Consider the following 12,377-nt stretch of genomic DNA (forward strand, 5'->3'; position numbering starts at 1 on the left):
GTTCCGCGAGAAAGGGGCGGAAACGTTGAGTGGGTAACGCCCTTTTGACCATATTTGGTGTGTCTGGCGGTCCGTGTAGCGGCTTCTTCCAGCCGGCAAAGTGGACACGCGAAGTCGGTGTGCTCAGCCCACGAAAACGTAAAGAAAGGTAAGAAAACACACACGGCATCCGCCACGCAACCGCTGCCGACATTACGAACAGAAAACTGGCTTCTTAGGCAAACGAGGGGATCGCAAAGCGCTGAATTGATTCCATTTGGAGCCGGTTCGCGGGGCCTTGCGTCATTACGCTGCTTCAGGCCTTTCTATGGCGGCGAGCCTTAACTTAGATTCGGGGACAACACTAAAAGCGTCAAGAGTTCTTTCCTTCTCGGATTTCCAATGTAACGACATCAGCTCTGTTGCCCTAAGTTAACCCCCTTCGAGTAATGTCGCCTCTGTTGTGGCGCCGGTAAGCATGATCAGCGTGATGCTAAGCTAACCGGCTACATGGGCTAGCATCGGGAGAACAACGTGCCAGCAGGTGGGACATGGACTCGGTGTACGTTTTTGTTTTTTTTGACGGAAGCCTCAGCCCTCTCCTTTTAATCACCAACATAGTGACAGGCTTGCGTTGTTTAGACGTTTAAATCCTCCTGACGAGGTGGTGACGTTCCCTTGACAACAAAAATTCCAAAGGTGAACTGATTTACACGAGAGCCGCATTATCACGCAAATCATTTCGAGACGTTTCCAATCATTTAAGTAGTATTGTACCCCAAATAATATTTAAAAAGTTATCAACGCAAAGACAAAAGTTGTCAAGATAGTTGAGCTGTCTTTGATATGTTGTTTTGCGGCGCAGCAAAATAGCACAGCCATGCCTTCGGATTTAGCCAAAAAGAAGGCGGCAAAGAAGAAGGAGGCCGCCAAGGCTCGGCAGCGCACCAAGAAACCTGACGAGATCAACGGCGAAGGGGAGCAAGTGGATGACCAGCCCAACGGTGCCGTCGGTAATGGTAAGAAAGTCATGGGCAGACCGTTGCCAAATATGTTGAAAGGTCCTGACGGTCATGTGGCACAGGCGTGGACGCTTTGACCAAAGAGTTGGACGAGTTTGAGCTGGCCAAGACGGAGGCGCGTGCCGTGACGGGCGTGCTGGCCTCGCACCCAAATAGCACCGACGTGCACATCAGCAGCCTGTCGCTCACCTTCCACGGCCAGGAGCTGCTGGCGGACACCAGCCTGGAGCTCAACTCGGGCCGGCGCTACGGCCTCATCGGTCTCAATGGCACAGGTGAGCGGCGAGGCGGCCACGCTTTCTCCCTCGCTGAAGGCTAGCATTAAACCCCACCTCTTCCGCAACTTGCCTTCTAGGGAAGTCCATGCTGCTGTCAGCCATCGGCCATCGGGAGATCCCCATTCCAGAGCACATCGATATCTACCACTTGACCAGGGAGATGGCTCCCAGCGAGAAGACGGCGCTGCATTGCGTCATGGAAGTGGACGAGCAGAGGATCATGCTGGAGAAGGAGGCAGAGCGGCTGGCGCACGAAGACTGTACGCGGAGGGCGGCAGGTTTTACTCTGCCTCACCGCGACTTCCTTTTTACTCGTGTGTCTTCCCTCAGCTGAGTGCGAGAAGTTGATGGAGCTGTACGAGCGTCTGGAGGAGCTGGACGCCGACAAGGCGGAAGTGCGAGCCTCGCGGATTCTCCACGGTTTGGGCTTCAGTGCCGCCATGCAGCAGAAGAAACTGAAGGACTTCAGCGGAGGCTGGAGGATGCGCGTCGCCCTTGCCAGGTCAACGCGCAGCACATCCAAAATATTGCAGATCGGAAACCTCACGAGAATTCATAACTGAAATTGCGATAATTGAAATTCCACCGCACTAAAGCAAGTCCTCCTGCATGTTCTGCCTCCTTACAATGGAGCGCAAGTACTCAAGGCCCGTTTTGTGCATGCCACAGAGCCCTCTTCATCAAACCTTTCATGTTGCTGCTGGACGAGCCCACCAACCACTTGGACCTGGACGCTTGTGTGTGGTTGGAGGAGGAGCTCAAATCGTAAGTTGCGCTTCGTAAGGCGGCATGCTGGTGTCTGCGCCGTCAAACTGACGCCCTGTCCGCCTCCGTCAGCTTCAAACGCATCCTGGTGCTCATCTCGCACTCGCAAGACTTCCTGAACGGCGTGTGCACCAACATCATCCACCTGCATCAGAGGAAACTAAAGTACTACACGGTGAGTCAGCTGCACAGCCTGAGGAAATCTGCATGCATTTTGCATGTCCCCGAAAAGTGGTGTCACGTGCAAACATGAATTGGCGCAGGGTAACTATGACCAGTACGTGAAGACCAGAGAGGAGCTGGAGGAGAACCAGATGAAGCGCTTCAACTGGGAGCAAGACCAGATTGCTCACATGAAGGTAAACTGAGCTTGCTGCTTATCAGCTTTTTGTTTGTTTGTTTTTCCCCCTTGAATGAATCGAGTCTCTCTCCCTCAGAACTACATCGCCCGGTTCGGTCACGGCTCGGCCAAGCTGGCCCGACAGGCGCAGAGCAAAGAGAAGACGCTGCAGAAGATGGTGGCCTCGGGCCTGACTGAAAAAGTCGTCAATGACAAGGTAACACGAGTTGATTTGCGTCTGCTGACTTTGGATTGGACACATTGGAGTAGAATCTTCCACAATGGCAGTTTGGAATGAATGTGCATTCCATTTTCACGTTATTTGCAGACGCTGTCATTTTATTTTCCTCCCTGTGGGAAGATCCCTCCTCCTGTTATCATGGTTCAGAACGTGAGCTTCAAGTACAGTGACAACACGGTGAGGATGCACTTAGAGCTCGCCGCCGCCGCCCTCTTGTACGGCCGCTCTCATACGCTGGTTGTTTTCCGCCGCCCCTGCAGCCGCACATATACAAGAACTTGGAATTCGGTATCGACTTGGACACCCGCGTGGCGCTGGTGGGGCCCAACGGTGCCGGCAAGTCCACTCTGCTCAAGCTGCTCATGGGAGAGGTCAGCCTCACCCTTTACATATTCGCTTACCTGACGCCTTTTAAAAATCAATATCAACACAACCAAAACATAGGACTACATTACTTTGTGCTCCTGAAAATGTATTGGTGAATATATCAAATATGAATTGGCTTTAAGTTGATGTTTGAACATAATTGTTGAACACTTGACCAAAAAGAGCAAAGTTAGGATCTAGAATATGTCATATTAATAATAAGAATAATGCATTGGGTTCATCCAAATTAATTTCTTTGCAGCTGCTACCCACAGACGGCATGATCCGCAAACATTCACACGTCAAGATTGGCAGGTATCACCAGGTAGGAACAAGGTGGCAAAGCCTGTTTGTGTTTTGGGGGCAGGGGTGATCTTTTGCGTTTTTGCAATTTCTGTAGCACCTGACCGAGCAACTGGAACTGGACCTGTCGCCCTTGGAGTATATGATGAAGTGTTTCCCCGAGATCAAGGAGAAGGAGGAGATGAGGAAGATCATCGGCCGCTATGGGCTGACGGGGAAGCAGCAGGTGCGACTCTGGCCAGCGGTGACGTTCCGGCCTTGCGGTGCACCGGCTGACCACAAATCTCCCCTCAGGTGAGCCCCATCCGCAACCTGTCGGACGGGCAGAAGTGCCGCGTGTGCTTCGCCTGGCTGGCCTGGCAGAACCCGCACATGCTCTTCCTGGACGAGCCCACCAATCACCTGGACATCGAGACCATCGACGCACTGGCCGATGCCATCAATGACTATGATGGCGGCGTCATGCTCGTCAGCCACGACTTCAGGCTCATCCAGCAGGTGCGTGCGCCGCCGCCAGTCCATCTTCTAAAAACTTTCTACTTATGCATTTTATATTATATTGTTGTTCTTGCTTGTTGCAGGTGGCCCAGGAAATCTGGGTGTGTGAGAAGCAGACCATCACCAAGTGGAAGCGCGACATCCTGGCGTACAAGGAGCATTTGAAAACCAAGATCGAAAAGCAGCAAGCGCATGACATTTAACGTGAGCCGCTTCTTCCGTCGCAACGTTTGCCCGCCGCCTTTCCTTGCTCTTGACCGCCGCCGCTCCTTCTTCACAGGCTGCATCCCGACTGGCTGAGTCACGCACAGCGCGTTCCTGTGTGCTGTCGTCTTTGTGACTTTTTATTTTTTTCCCTGCCACCACCGAATGTTCCGTTCAGCAGCTTTTGTCATATTTAAAAGGTGACTTTTTCTTTCATTGTAAAAGCAGACATTCTATCTTATTTAACAATGTAATGCAATAAAGGTCCATCTGAATAAACACAACGTGGAGAAAACAAAACAGTATTTTGGCTTGCGTTATTTTTAACTAAAAGGATCAGGATAACTGCCTCCAGATCTATTAACCATATTATTCATTTGCTTTTGAACCGACAGCTACAATTATGAAGTCATTTTTTTTGGGGTGTTAAACTAAGATTATTGATCAGTTTTAGTTGAAAGAGCGATTGGTGCAAAGACTAAATGTGTTGCTGGGTGCTATTTGAAAACGGGAGAAGTTTGTACATTTCCTGCGCACCTGAACGCAACATTGAAACAGCCAATAGGTGTCATCTGGGGTGGGGTTAAACGAACTTGGCGACCCTCATGTAATCACTAATCAAATCGTTTGACGGGATGCAATCGAAGGTAACAACCCAAACAATATTAAATGTCAAACAAATGTCCTCTTAATAAAACAATTGTCATTTAACAAAGATTACAGTGGCAAATTGAAAAGATTTATCGCTGGAACTTGAGTCTGTCAAATGACAGATGCCACCGACGGCGAATCGTTGTTTTTTAAAGTTTGTCATTGAAACGAGCTTTTGTTCCTTAGTATTTTTCGGGTGTTTGGGTTTGTCTTGGAGGGAACAATGGGAAGCCGTTCACATGTTCCCCGCCGCAGGCCCCCCAGACTGTCGTGAGCTGAGCTCCTATTGGCTCACATCCTGCTAGAAACGTCCTATCGTGTTACGTGATATTCGAATCACTGAATATCGACGGCTACGATTGGCTCAAGCGTTTGGCGCCTCTTGAATCCGCCGCTGCTGTTGCGAGAACAGAAAGATGTCAATGGTCCGCGCAGAGGGAACGAACGGCGACGCTTGACAGCCGGATTGGATTGTCGAGTGGAAACTGGAAAGCGCATTGTCAAATCAAATATAGGGCGACAGGCGGCGGACTGTTATGAAAACAGGTCACTAGTCCCGCCGAAGTGAAAGCCGCGTTCTTCTTCCTCCTCTTCCTCGGATAACTTCGCTAGCCGCCGAGCTAGCGCCCTGCTAGCAGCTGCTCGGCACACAAAGAAACCAGAAAGGACGACTTGGTCGCCGATTTACTGCGCGCTCTTGAATGAAGACGGAGCCCAGCTTACAGGCAAGTCCGAGGCTCTCCATTCGGAGGCTCGTCTGGCCTTTCAAATAGAGCGTTTTTTTGTGTGTTTTTTTTTTTTAATGTCTTGGGGAACTTGTCAAGAGCTAGCTAGCCAGCCCAGCCGGGTGTCGTGCCAGCGAAGTGTGCTTTTTCTGCCCACTCAGAAGTGGTTGCCGTTCTTCCCAATTGTCAGAACTTGAGCAACTTCTTTCTTGGGATAGTCGGTCAATATTGTGCATAACATTGCCAACAACCTGTCAGTAGGATATCAAGATATATTGATTCATTTATCATCATCTCGATATGTGCAAATTACATCGTTTTCATATATTTGTTTGCCATCCTTTAAGTAAGTAACAGACGTGATGCTGCATAAAGCTTTATGCATTTAAAGTTGAATTGCTGACTCCAAAAATCTGTTGATTGACTTCCTGATCCTAACATGCACTTCTGAACCTTTGTTCTGTGGAATCCGATTGCGATCGTCTAGTCATTACATACCTTTCTTTCACACCAGCTGACAAACAAAAAGCCTGTTTGTGACTCTCCACCCTTCATCCACCCGCAGCGTGATCATGGTGCTGACTGGCAAGCGTTCTGAGAAAGGACCCGCCCGCTGGAAGAGGAGAGTCAAGTCTGAGTACATGAGGCTGCGTCAGCTCAAGCGCTTCAGGCGGGCTGACGAGGTCAAGGTGCGTGTGCCTCGTTGTCCGCCCCTCAAATCTCATCTCCTGACTGGCAGCGAAGTGTCCGTTCATCCATGCTCACCCATGTTCTGCTCGAATCTTTTTCAGAGCATGTTCAACAGCAACCGCCAGAAGATCCTGGCGCGCACCGACGTCTTAAACCAGGAGTGGAAAACCCGGTGTATCCAGCCCGTCCACATCATGACATCTGTCGGCTCGCTCAGAGGCACACGAGAGGTCAGCGGCTCGCCAGAGACCAGTTACAGTACCAATGTTGGAACGAGGTCTCGAACTGACCGTTATCTTAATCATCCATTCCTTTTTAAGTAGATGATTTCCATGCCTATCTCCAAAAACAGGACATCATTTTAAGTTGGCAGTGCAGTAAATACACAAACGTGCTAAGGTTCAATTACTGTTTTCATCCCATGGGAAAGATCATTCAAATGTTTACTAGTGGTGCCATTCAGAGGACGTTGTGACGTCTAACTGAATCTGGTCCTAAAGTGTTGCTTTCTTTTTGCTGGCGTGCAGTGCACAGTGGACAGCAGCTTCTCAGAGTTCCCCCGCCAGGTCATCCCCCTGAAGACCCTCAATGCCGTGGCCTCCATCCCTGTTATGTACTCTTGGTCGCCACTGCAGCAGAACTTCATGGTCAGCAAAATGCATCCTCGTCTCTCTTTGACAGTTCTCTCAAAAACGTTTGGGCTATGCATAGGGATGTCCTGGTCACACTTTGAAGCCAGTTTTCCAAGCACTTGATCTTCCAATGGTTTTGAAGAAAAAGTGTTTGTTGGCTGTCAGGTGGAGGATGAGACGGTGCTATATAACATTCCCTACATGGGGGACGAGATACTGGACCAGGACGGCACCTTTATTGAGGAGCTCATCAAGAACTACGACGGAAAAGTCCACGGAGACAGAGGTGGGCACACGGGTGCTCCGTGCGGGAAGTGGAAAGCTTCACAGGTGTTTGTGGGCTTTGCAGAGTGCGGCTTCATCAACGACGAGATCTTTGTGGAGTTGGTCAGCTCATTGGCTCAGTACAGCGACAACGAGGAGGACGAGGAGGAAGAGCACGACTTCAAGATGGAAAAGATGGACGCCACTTGCGAGCACCCAGACCACGCGCACACCAATGAGGGTGAATGGCTCACGCGCAAGGTAGCGCGCTAGAAAATCGTCCTAACTGCGCGTGTTCCAGGCCGAGCCGAAGACATTGGCAGCAAGAAGTTTCCGTCGGACAAGATCTTTGAAGCCATCTCCGCCATGTTCCCCGACAAAGGTTCCACCGAGGAGCTGAAAGAGAAGTATGAACATTGGCAACTGGTGCGCAATAATTCATTGTAGACAAAATATTCACTCCAGGAAAGTCCAAGGATGCAAGAGCCCCTCGTAAATTCTTCAGTGTTAATTTACTCGGCGCTAAAACCAAATTCATCAAGCAATTCTGAGAACAGGGTTTTGAAGGACTCCCATCACGTTGCTATTGCGTGTGTCAGGTACAAGGAGTTAACGCAGCAGCAGCTTCCCGGTGCATTGCCTCCCGAATGCACACCCAACATCGACGGTCCCAACGCTCGTTCGGTGCAACGCGAGCAGAGCCTGCACTCGTTCCACACGCTCTTCTGCAGACGCTGCTTCAAGTACGACTGCTTCCTTCATCGTGAGTGTCCGTCCACCCGCCCGCCTTCCGCTACCTAAGTCCTCACCAGAGCTCTTCTCAAGTCTAGTCGAGGCATAAATACTTGAGTCAAGTTGAGAGCAGTGCAAAATGGACTTAAGTACGCTTTGGCCTCCTCCAGCGTTCCACGCCACGCCCAACACGTACAAACGCAAGAATCTGGAGAACCTGGAGGACAACAAGCCTTGCGGCGCGGACTGTTACATGCACCTGCTGCAGGTGAGCGCATCGACCAACAAGGCCCTCGGGCAGTTTGATTAGTTTAGCCCCTCCCCCGCTCACGGGAGGTCGCGTTTCAGGACGGCGTGGCAAGCGAGTACGCCAGCGGGCTGGGTGTGGCGGAGCGCGCCAAGACGCCTTCCAAGCGCACGACTGGGCGTCGCCGCGGACGTCTGGCCAACAGCCGGCCCGGGACGCCCACCGCCCTCTCCTCGGAGACCAAAGACACGGACAGCGAACGCGAGGGCGGCAAAGACGACGATGACGACAAGAAGGACGACAACAGCGGCAGCAGCTCGGGTCACATTAAATATCTCACGTAGCGCATGAAGGAGCCTTTTGCACGATTGGTGCCAGCCTGCTGTGTGCGTTGCAGAGGGCAACTCTCGCTGTCAGACACCCGTCAAGCTCAAGCTCCACCGTCCCGCTGAGTCGCTGGAGTGGAGCGGCGCCGACGCCTCGCTCTTCCGGGTTCTCATCGGCACCTACTACGACAACTACTGCGCCATCGCCAGACTCATCGGAACCAAGACGTGTCGTCAGGTGAGCGCCGCATGCTCGTTGGAAGGGAAGCCCTTAGGACGGTCGACTCCTAGCGTCCACTTTTGTTGACAGCGGATGTTTTGTCAGGTATACGAGTTTCGGGTGAAAGAGTCGAGCAATATCGCGCGCGCTCCCGCCGAAGATGAGGACACTCCCCCTAGGAAGAAGAAGCGCAAGCATCGACTTTGGGCCACGCACTGTAGGAAAATCCAGCTCAAGAAAGGTCAGCGTTCAACCCCGTGCCATAATCGCCGAATGATGAGCTCATTGTCTGGCCCCGCCCCCCACAGATGGTTCATCCAATCACGTGTACAACTACCAGCCATGCGACCACCCCAGACAACCCTGCGACTCATCTTGTCCGTGCGTCACCGCCCAGAACTTCTGTGAGAAATTCTGCCAGTGCAGCTCAGAGTGTAAGAACAACAAAGTCGCGTGAGCACGACACGTTGGCTGCGTCACACGGTGACCGTGGCGTTCCCGGATGCCTTTGCAGGCCAGAACCGATTCCCGGGTTGCCGGTGCAAAGCTCAGTGTAACACCAAGCAGTGTCCGTGCTACCTGGCCGTCAGGGAGTGCGATCCCGACCTTTGCCTCACCTGTGGCGCCGCCGAGCACTGGGACAGCAAGAACGTCTCTTGCAAGAACTGCTCCATCCAGAGGGGCGCCAAGAAGGTGAGCCGCACCGGGTTCAAGCTTTTATCATTCCCGATTGTGTGTTCTTAGCGTGCATGTCCACCTTCCCGTCCAGCACCTCCTGCTGGCGCCGTCCGACGTGGCGGGTTGGGGCATCTTCATCAAGGAGCCAGTCCAGAAGAACGAGTTCATCTCGGAGTACTGCGGCGAGGTAGGTACGCTCGTCTGAGCGGTTGTGCGAAAATGCTAACATGCTAGCACATGCTTTTCAGATCATCTCCCAGGATGAAGCGGACCGCAGAGGCAAAGTGTATGACAAATACATGTGCAGCTTCCTCTTCAACCTCAACAACGGTAAGAAAGTCACGTGACGCACGGGGATCCGTCCTTGCCTTTGGCTGACGGCGGCAGTCTGTTCTTTTTCCTTGTGCTCCCACATCAGACTTTGTTGTTGACGCCACCCGCAAAGGCAACAAGATTCGATTCGCCAACCACTCCGTCAACCCAAACTGCTACGCCAAAGGTCAGAACGCACCTCACACACACGCACGCTCATCATGCGGCAACACGCTAAGTCATTACCGGGGATTCCAAATGATGAGAAATGAGTCGTTTCAAATTAATCGATACACTGACATCTTATAGACGTTTAAACAAATCGACAACTGTTTCGATAATTGATTAATTCTTAAGAGACCTCAAATTGTCCAAATCACCTGATTCAAGCCTCTGAGCTGAGTTTTTATTTCGGATAACAATGGTCCTCATTTTTGTCCATCGCAATCATCCGAGTAGTCGCCCATCCCAACACGTGGACCCCAACAAAACCCCATGACATCAGTCCAAACTCATCCCAACGGATCAGTTCCAAGTCATCGTAGCTGAGTGTCCGACACGACATTCACTTGTGTTACCACATTGCTCGTGTCCTCAGTCATGATGGTGAACGGCGACCACAGGATCGGCATCTTCGCCAAGCGCGCCATTCAGACCGGGGAGGAGCTCTTCTTTGACTACAGGTGTGACGACCCAAATGATGCCAATGTGAAATTTGCTAAAACGCAATACTGATTTTATTTGTTTATTTCAGCTAGTGAAGGATTGTTGCGTTTGGTCTTTCAGGTACAGCCAAGCGGACGCTCTCAAGTACGTCGGCATTGAGCGCGAGATGGAGATCGCCTGACACACACACGGCAACACGCGCACGCACACACCAACTATCTTCAGGATGACCGTCAGCTTGTCTGAAAAACATTTCAGGAAGATTTGTAGCGCCTTTTTGTTCTGTTAAAGGTGCAGGGGGGGGGGGGGGGGGGGGGGGTCGACGACATTCGTTTTCTCAAACTTTCAGGGACCAAAGTTGGCACTGGCAGGCTCGAGTTGTTGTGGCGCACGGCACTCGAAGCGTTTAATGGTGTCGTCCAACACCTCAGCAACATTTTACCTTTTTAACATTGTGGCGTCTTTAGCCAGAAAATACATTTCTCGACAGTGAACTCTAGTGGCGTCGAGTGAGCAACAAAACTCTGGCAAACAAACTTGAGTTTTTAATTTAAAAATGAAAATTAAGAATTTTTTATCCCAATGAAAACCAAATGACCTGAATGCAGTTTTCAGCATTTAATCCATATCCTTAATAAGGAGGCTAAATGTATGTCACACATGCCTATTAGTTGAGCCGAGTTGCTAATAGTACAGTGCAGTACTTTACCCGATGGCGCCATGAGGCCTTTTTTTTTTAAAAAAAGGTATGGCTAGAAGCTCGTTTTAATAAAAAAAAAAAAAAAAAATGCTAACCTAACTTATCATGTGGTGCATCATTCTCCAATGCCTTTCTGCCGATTGTATGGCGAACGTCCTTATTTATTGGAGAGCAGTCCATGACTTGCCAGCAACTTCTGCTTGGACTGCTCTCCAACACTTTTTGTTGCTTTCGTCCCGCAGGTCATAATGAGCCATTCGGATTTTGTGCTCAACTTCCGTTTTGTGTCAGCGTTGAAATTACGTATGTCCCCAAAGTGACAGTCATCCATCAAAACTACTTTGCAGATTCACGTAGTCAACGTCCCTCGCAAACCGTCTGTCAAGCGCATGACGGCCACTCGGACTGTGGTTACACTGCAAAAAAATCCAATGTTGACTCGGAACTTGAACACAGCGTTGTCAGTCCTCATTAGCTGCTTGTCCAATAGTTAACATTTTTCCCTCCCAATACTCCAAATTAAGTCACTGCCACTGAATCTGAACCGCGTTTGACACCATTGTTTTTATTGTGTTTTTGGACACAAGTGTGGTGCTAGAACGATGTGACCCCGACCTGCTGCTTGATCTGCTTCCTGCATAATAACGTGACTAAACAGTTCATCTTCAAGGCCACACAACTTTTTCCTGGCATTCTTTTTTAAGATATGTGTTTGTGACATCAATATCCTGGGTTAATGTCACATGTTTACAAATCAAAGTTGCTGTTTGTCCGTGTCTGCGGTCAACAAGGAGAGCCAATCAACAGCAAGCCCATAGGGTTCATATTCCATTCTTTCATTTTCCCACCCAGTGTCGGTAAGCTGCTGACTTTGTTTACGTGAATTTTGTTTTTATGGCTGAACAATAAACTTTCCCAAAGTGCTTATTCGCCTTACTGTACATGGTCATTTTTTAAAGCCTCACGATGCATTGTCACTTTTATTTTTTAAAATTACTATTCACGGTCTTTTTTTAAAGCCTATACGTGGTCATAAAAAAAGAAGTGAAAGTGTTTGACGCTGAACTTAAAGTGTTTTGGGTTTCAATTTTATCTTGAAAGCAGCAGACGGAAATGTGTTCTACGTTTCGCAGTGCTGTTTCCGATAGTGGACGTCCGACCGCTAACTACGGTAACCGCATTAGGTAAAAATACACGAAATATCTGCACAAATGTCGGTGCGCGTACTTACAAACATCTACGTACATTAGAAGGTGCAAATAAAAACTACGTTATCTTTAACAGGCACAATTTATTAAAAGAATGCACTAAAGTATTTAAGTTGTCAGGAAGATAGCTTATTCTAAGCAACCCATTCTGCTAAAGCTACTATAGCAAAATGACTGTGTTTTTGTAATGATCATATAGAAACCTTAGAACACAGGTATCAAATTCCGGTCTTCGAGGGCCAGTTTTAGACGTTTTCCTCCTCCAACACACCTTATTTCCAGTGTTCAGGATTGTTATCAGGCTCCTGCAGAGCTTACTATAAATATTCG

General features: G+C 49.7%; 2 protein-coding genes across 3 annotated transcripts; both read left to right on the plus strand.

Annotated features, from left to right (window-relative positions):
* The first annotated feature begins 1 nt into the window (after position 1).
* LOC125986034 (ATP-binding cassette sub-family F member 2) lies at positions 2-4,296 on the plus strand. The gene is made up of 16 exons (XM_049749375.1): positions 2-148; positions 845-998; positions 1,064-1,276; positions 1,357-1,539; positions 1,610-1,781; positions 1,949-2,044; positions 2,117-2,219; positions 2,308-2,403; positions 2,482-2,601; positions 2,713-2,802; positions 2,886-2,996; positions 3,254-3,316; positions 3,392-3,520; positions 3,589-3,792; positions 3,876-3,996; positions 4,073-4,296. Exons 2-15 carry the CDS (start codon positions 860-862, stop codon positions 3,993-3,995), a joined length of 1,839 nt encoding a protein of 612 aa, XP_049605332.1. The 5' UTR covers positions 2-148; positions 845-859; the 3' UTR covers position 3,996; positions 4,073-4,296.
* Positions 4,297-5,019: 723 nt separating this feature from the next.
* ezh2 (enhancer of zeste 2 polycomb repressive complex 2 subunit) lies at positions 5,020-11,766 on the plus strand. Of its 2 annotated transcripts, none has more exons than XM_049749395.1 (19): positions 5,020-5,372; positions 5,938-6,061; positions 6,164-6,292; positions 6,590-6,709; positions 6,860-6,980; positions 7,044-7,199; positions 7,260-7,365; positions 7,558-7,721; positions 7,861-7,958; positions 8,027-8,258; positions 8,335-8,501; positions 8,589-8,724; positions 8,792-8,917; positions 8,998-9,176; positions 9,253-9,348; positions 9,410-9,491; positions 9,580-9,660; positions 10,072-10,156; positions 10,260-11,766. In XM_049749395.1, the coding sequence occupies exons 2-19, from the start codon at positions 5,945-5,947 to the stop codon at positions 10,318-10,320; spliced, it is 2,256 nt and encodes a 751-aa protein (XP_049605352.1). In that variant the 5' UTR covers positions 5,020-5,372; positions 5,938-5,944; the 3' UTR covers positions 10,321-11,766. The 2 variants fall into 2 exon arrangements, with proteins under 2 accessions (XP_049605352.1, XP_049605353.1); XM_049749396.1 differs by having other exon boundaries at positions 8,039-8,258.
* Positions 11,767-12,377: the final 611 nt, after the last annotated feature.

Source organism: Syngnathus scovelli, chromosome 18 (assembly GCF_024217435.2).
Source record: "Syngnathus scovelli strain Florida chromosome 18, RoL_Ssco_1.2, whole genome shotgun sequence".
In the NCBI taxonomy this organism is placed as follows: domain Eukaryota; kingdom Metazoa; phylum Chordata; class Actinopteri; order Syngnathiformes; family Syngnathidae; genus Syngnathus; species Syngnathus scovelli.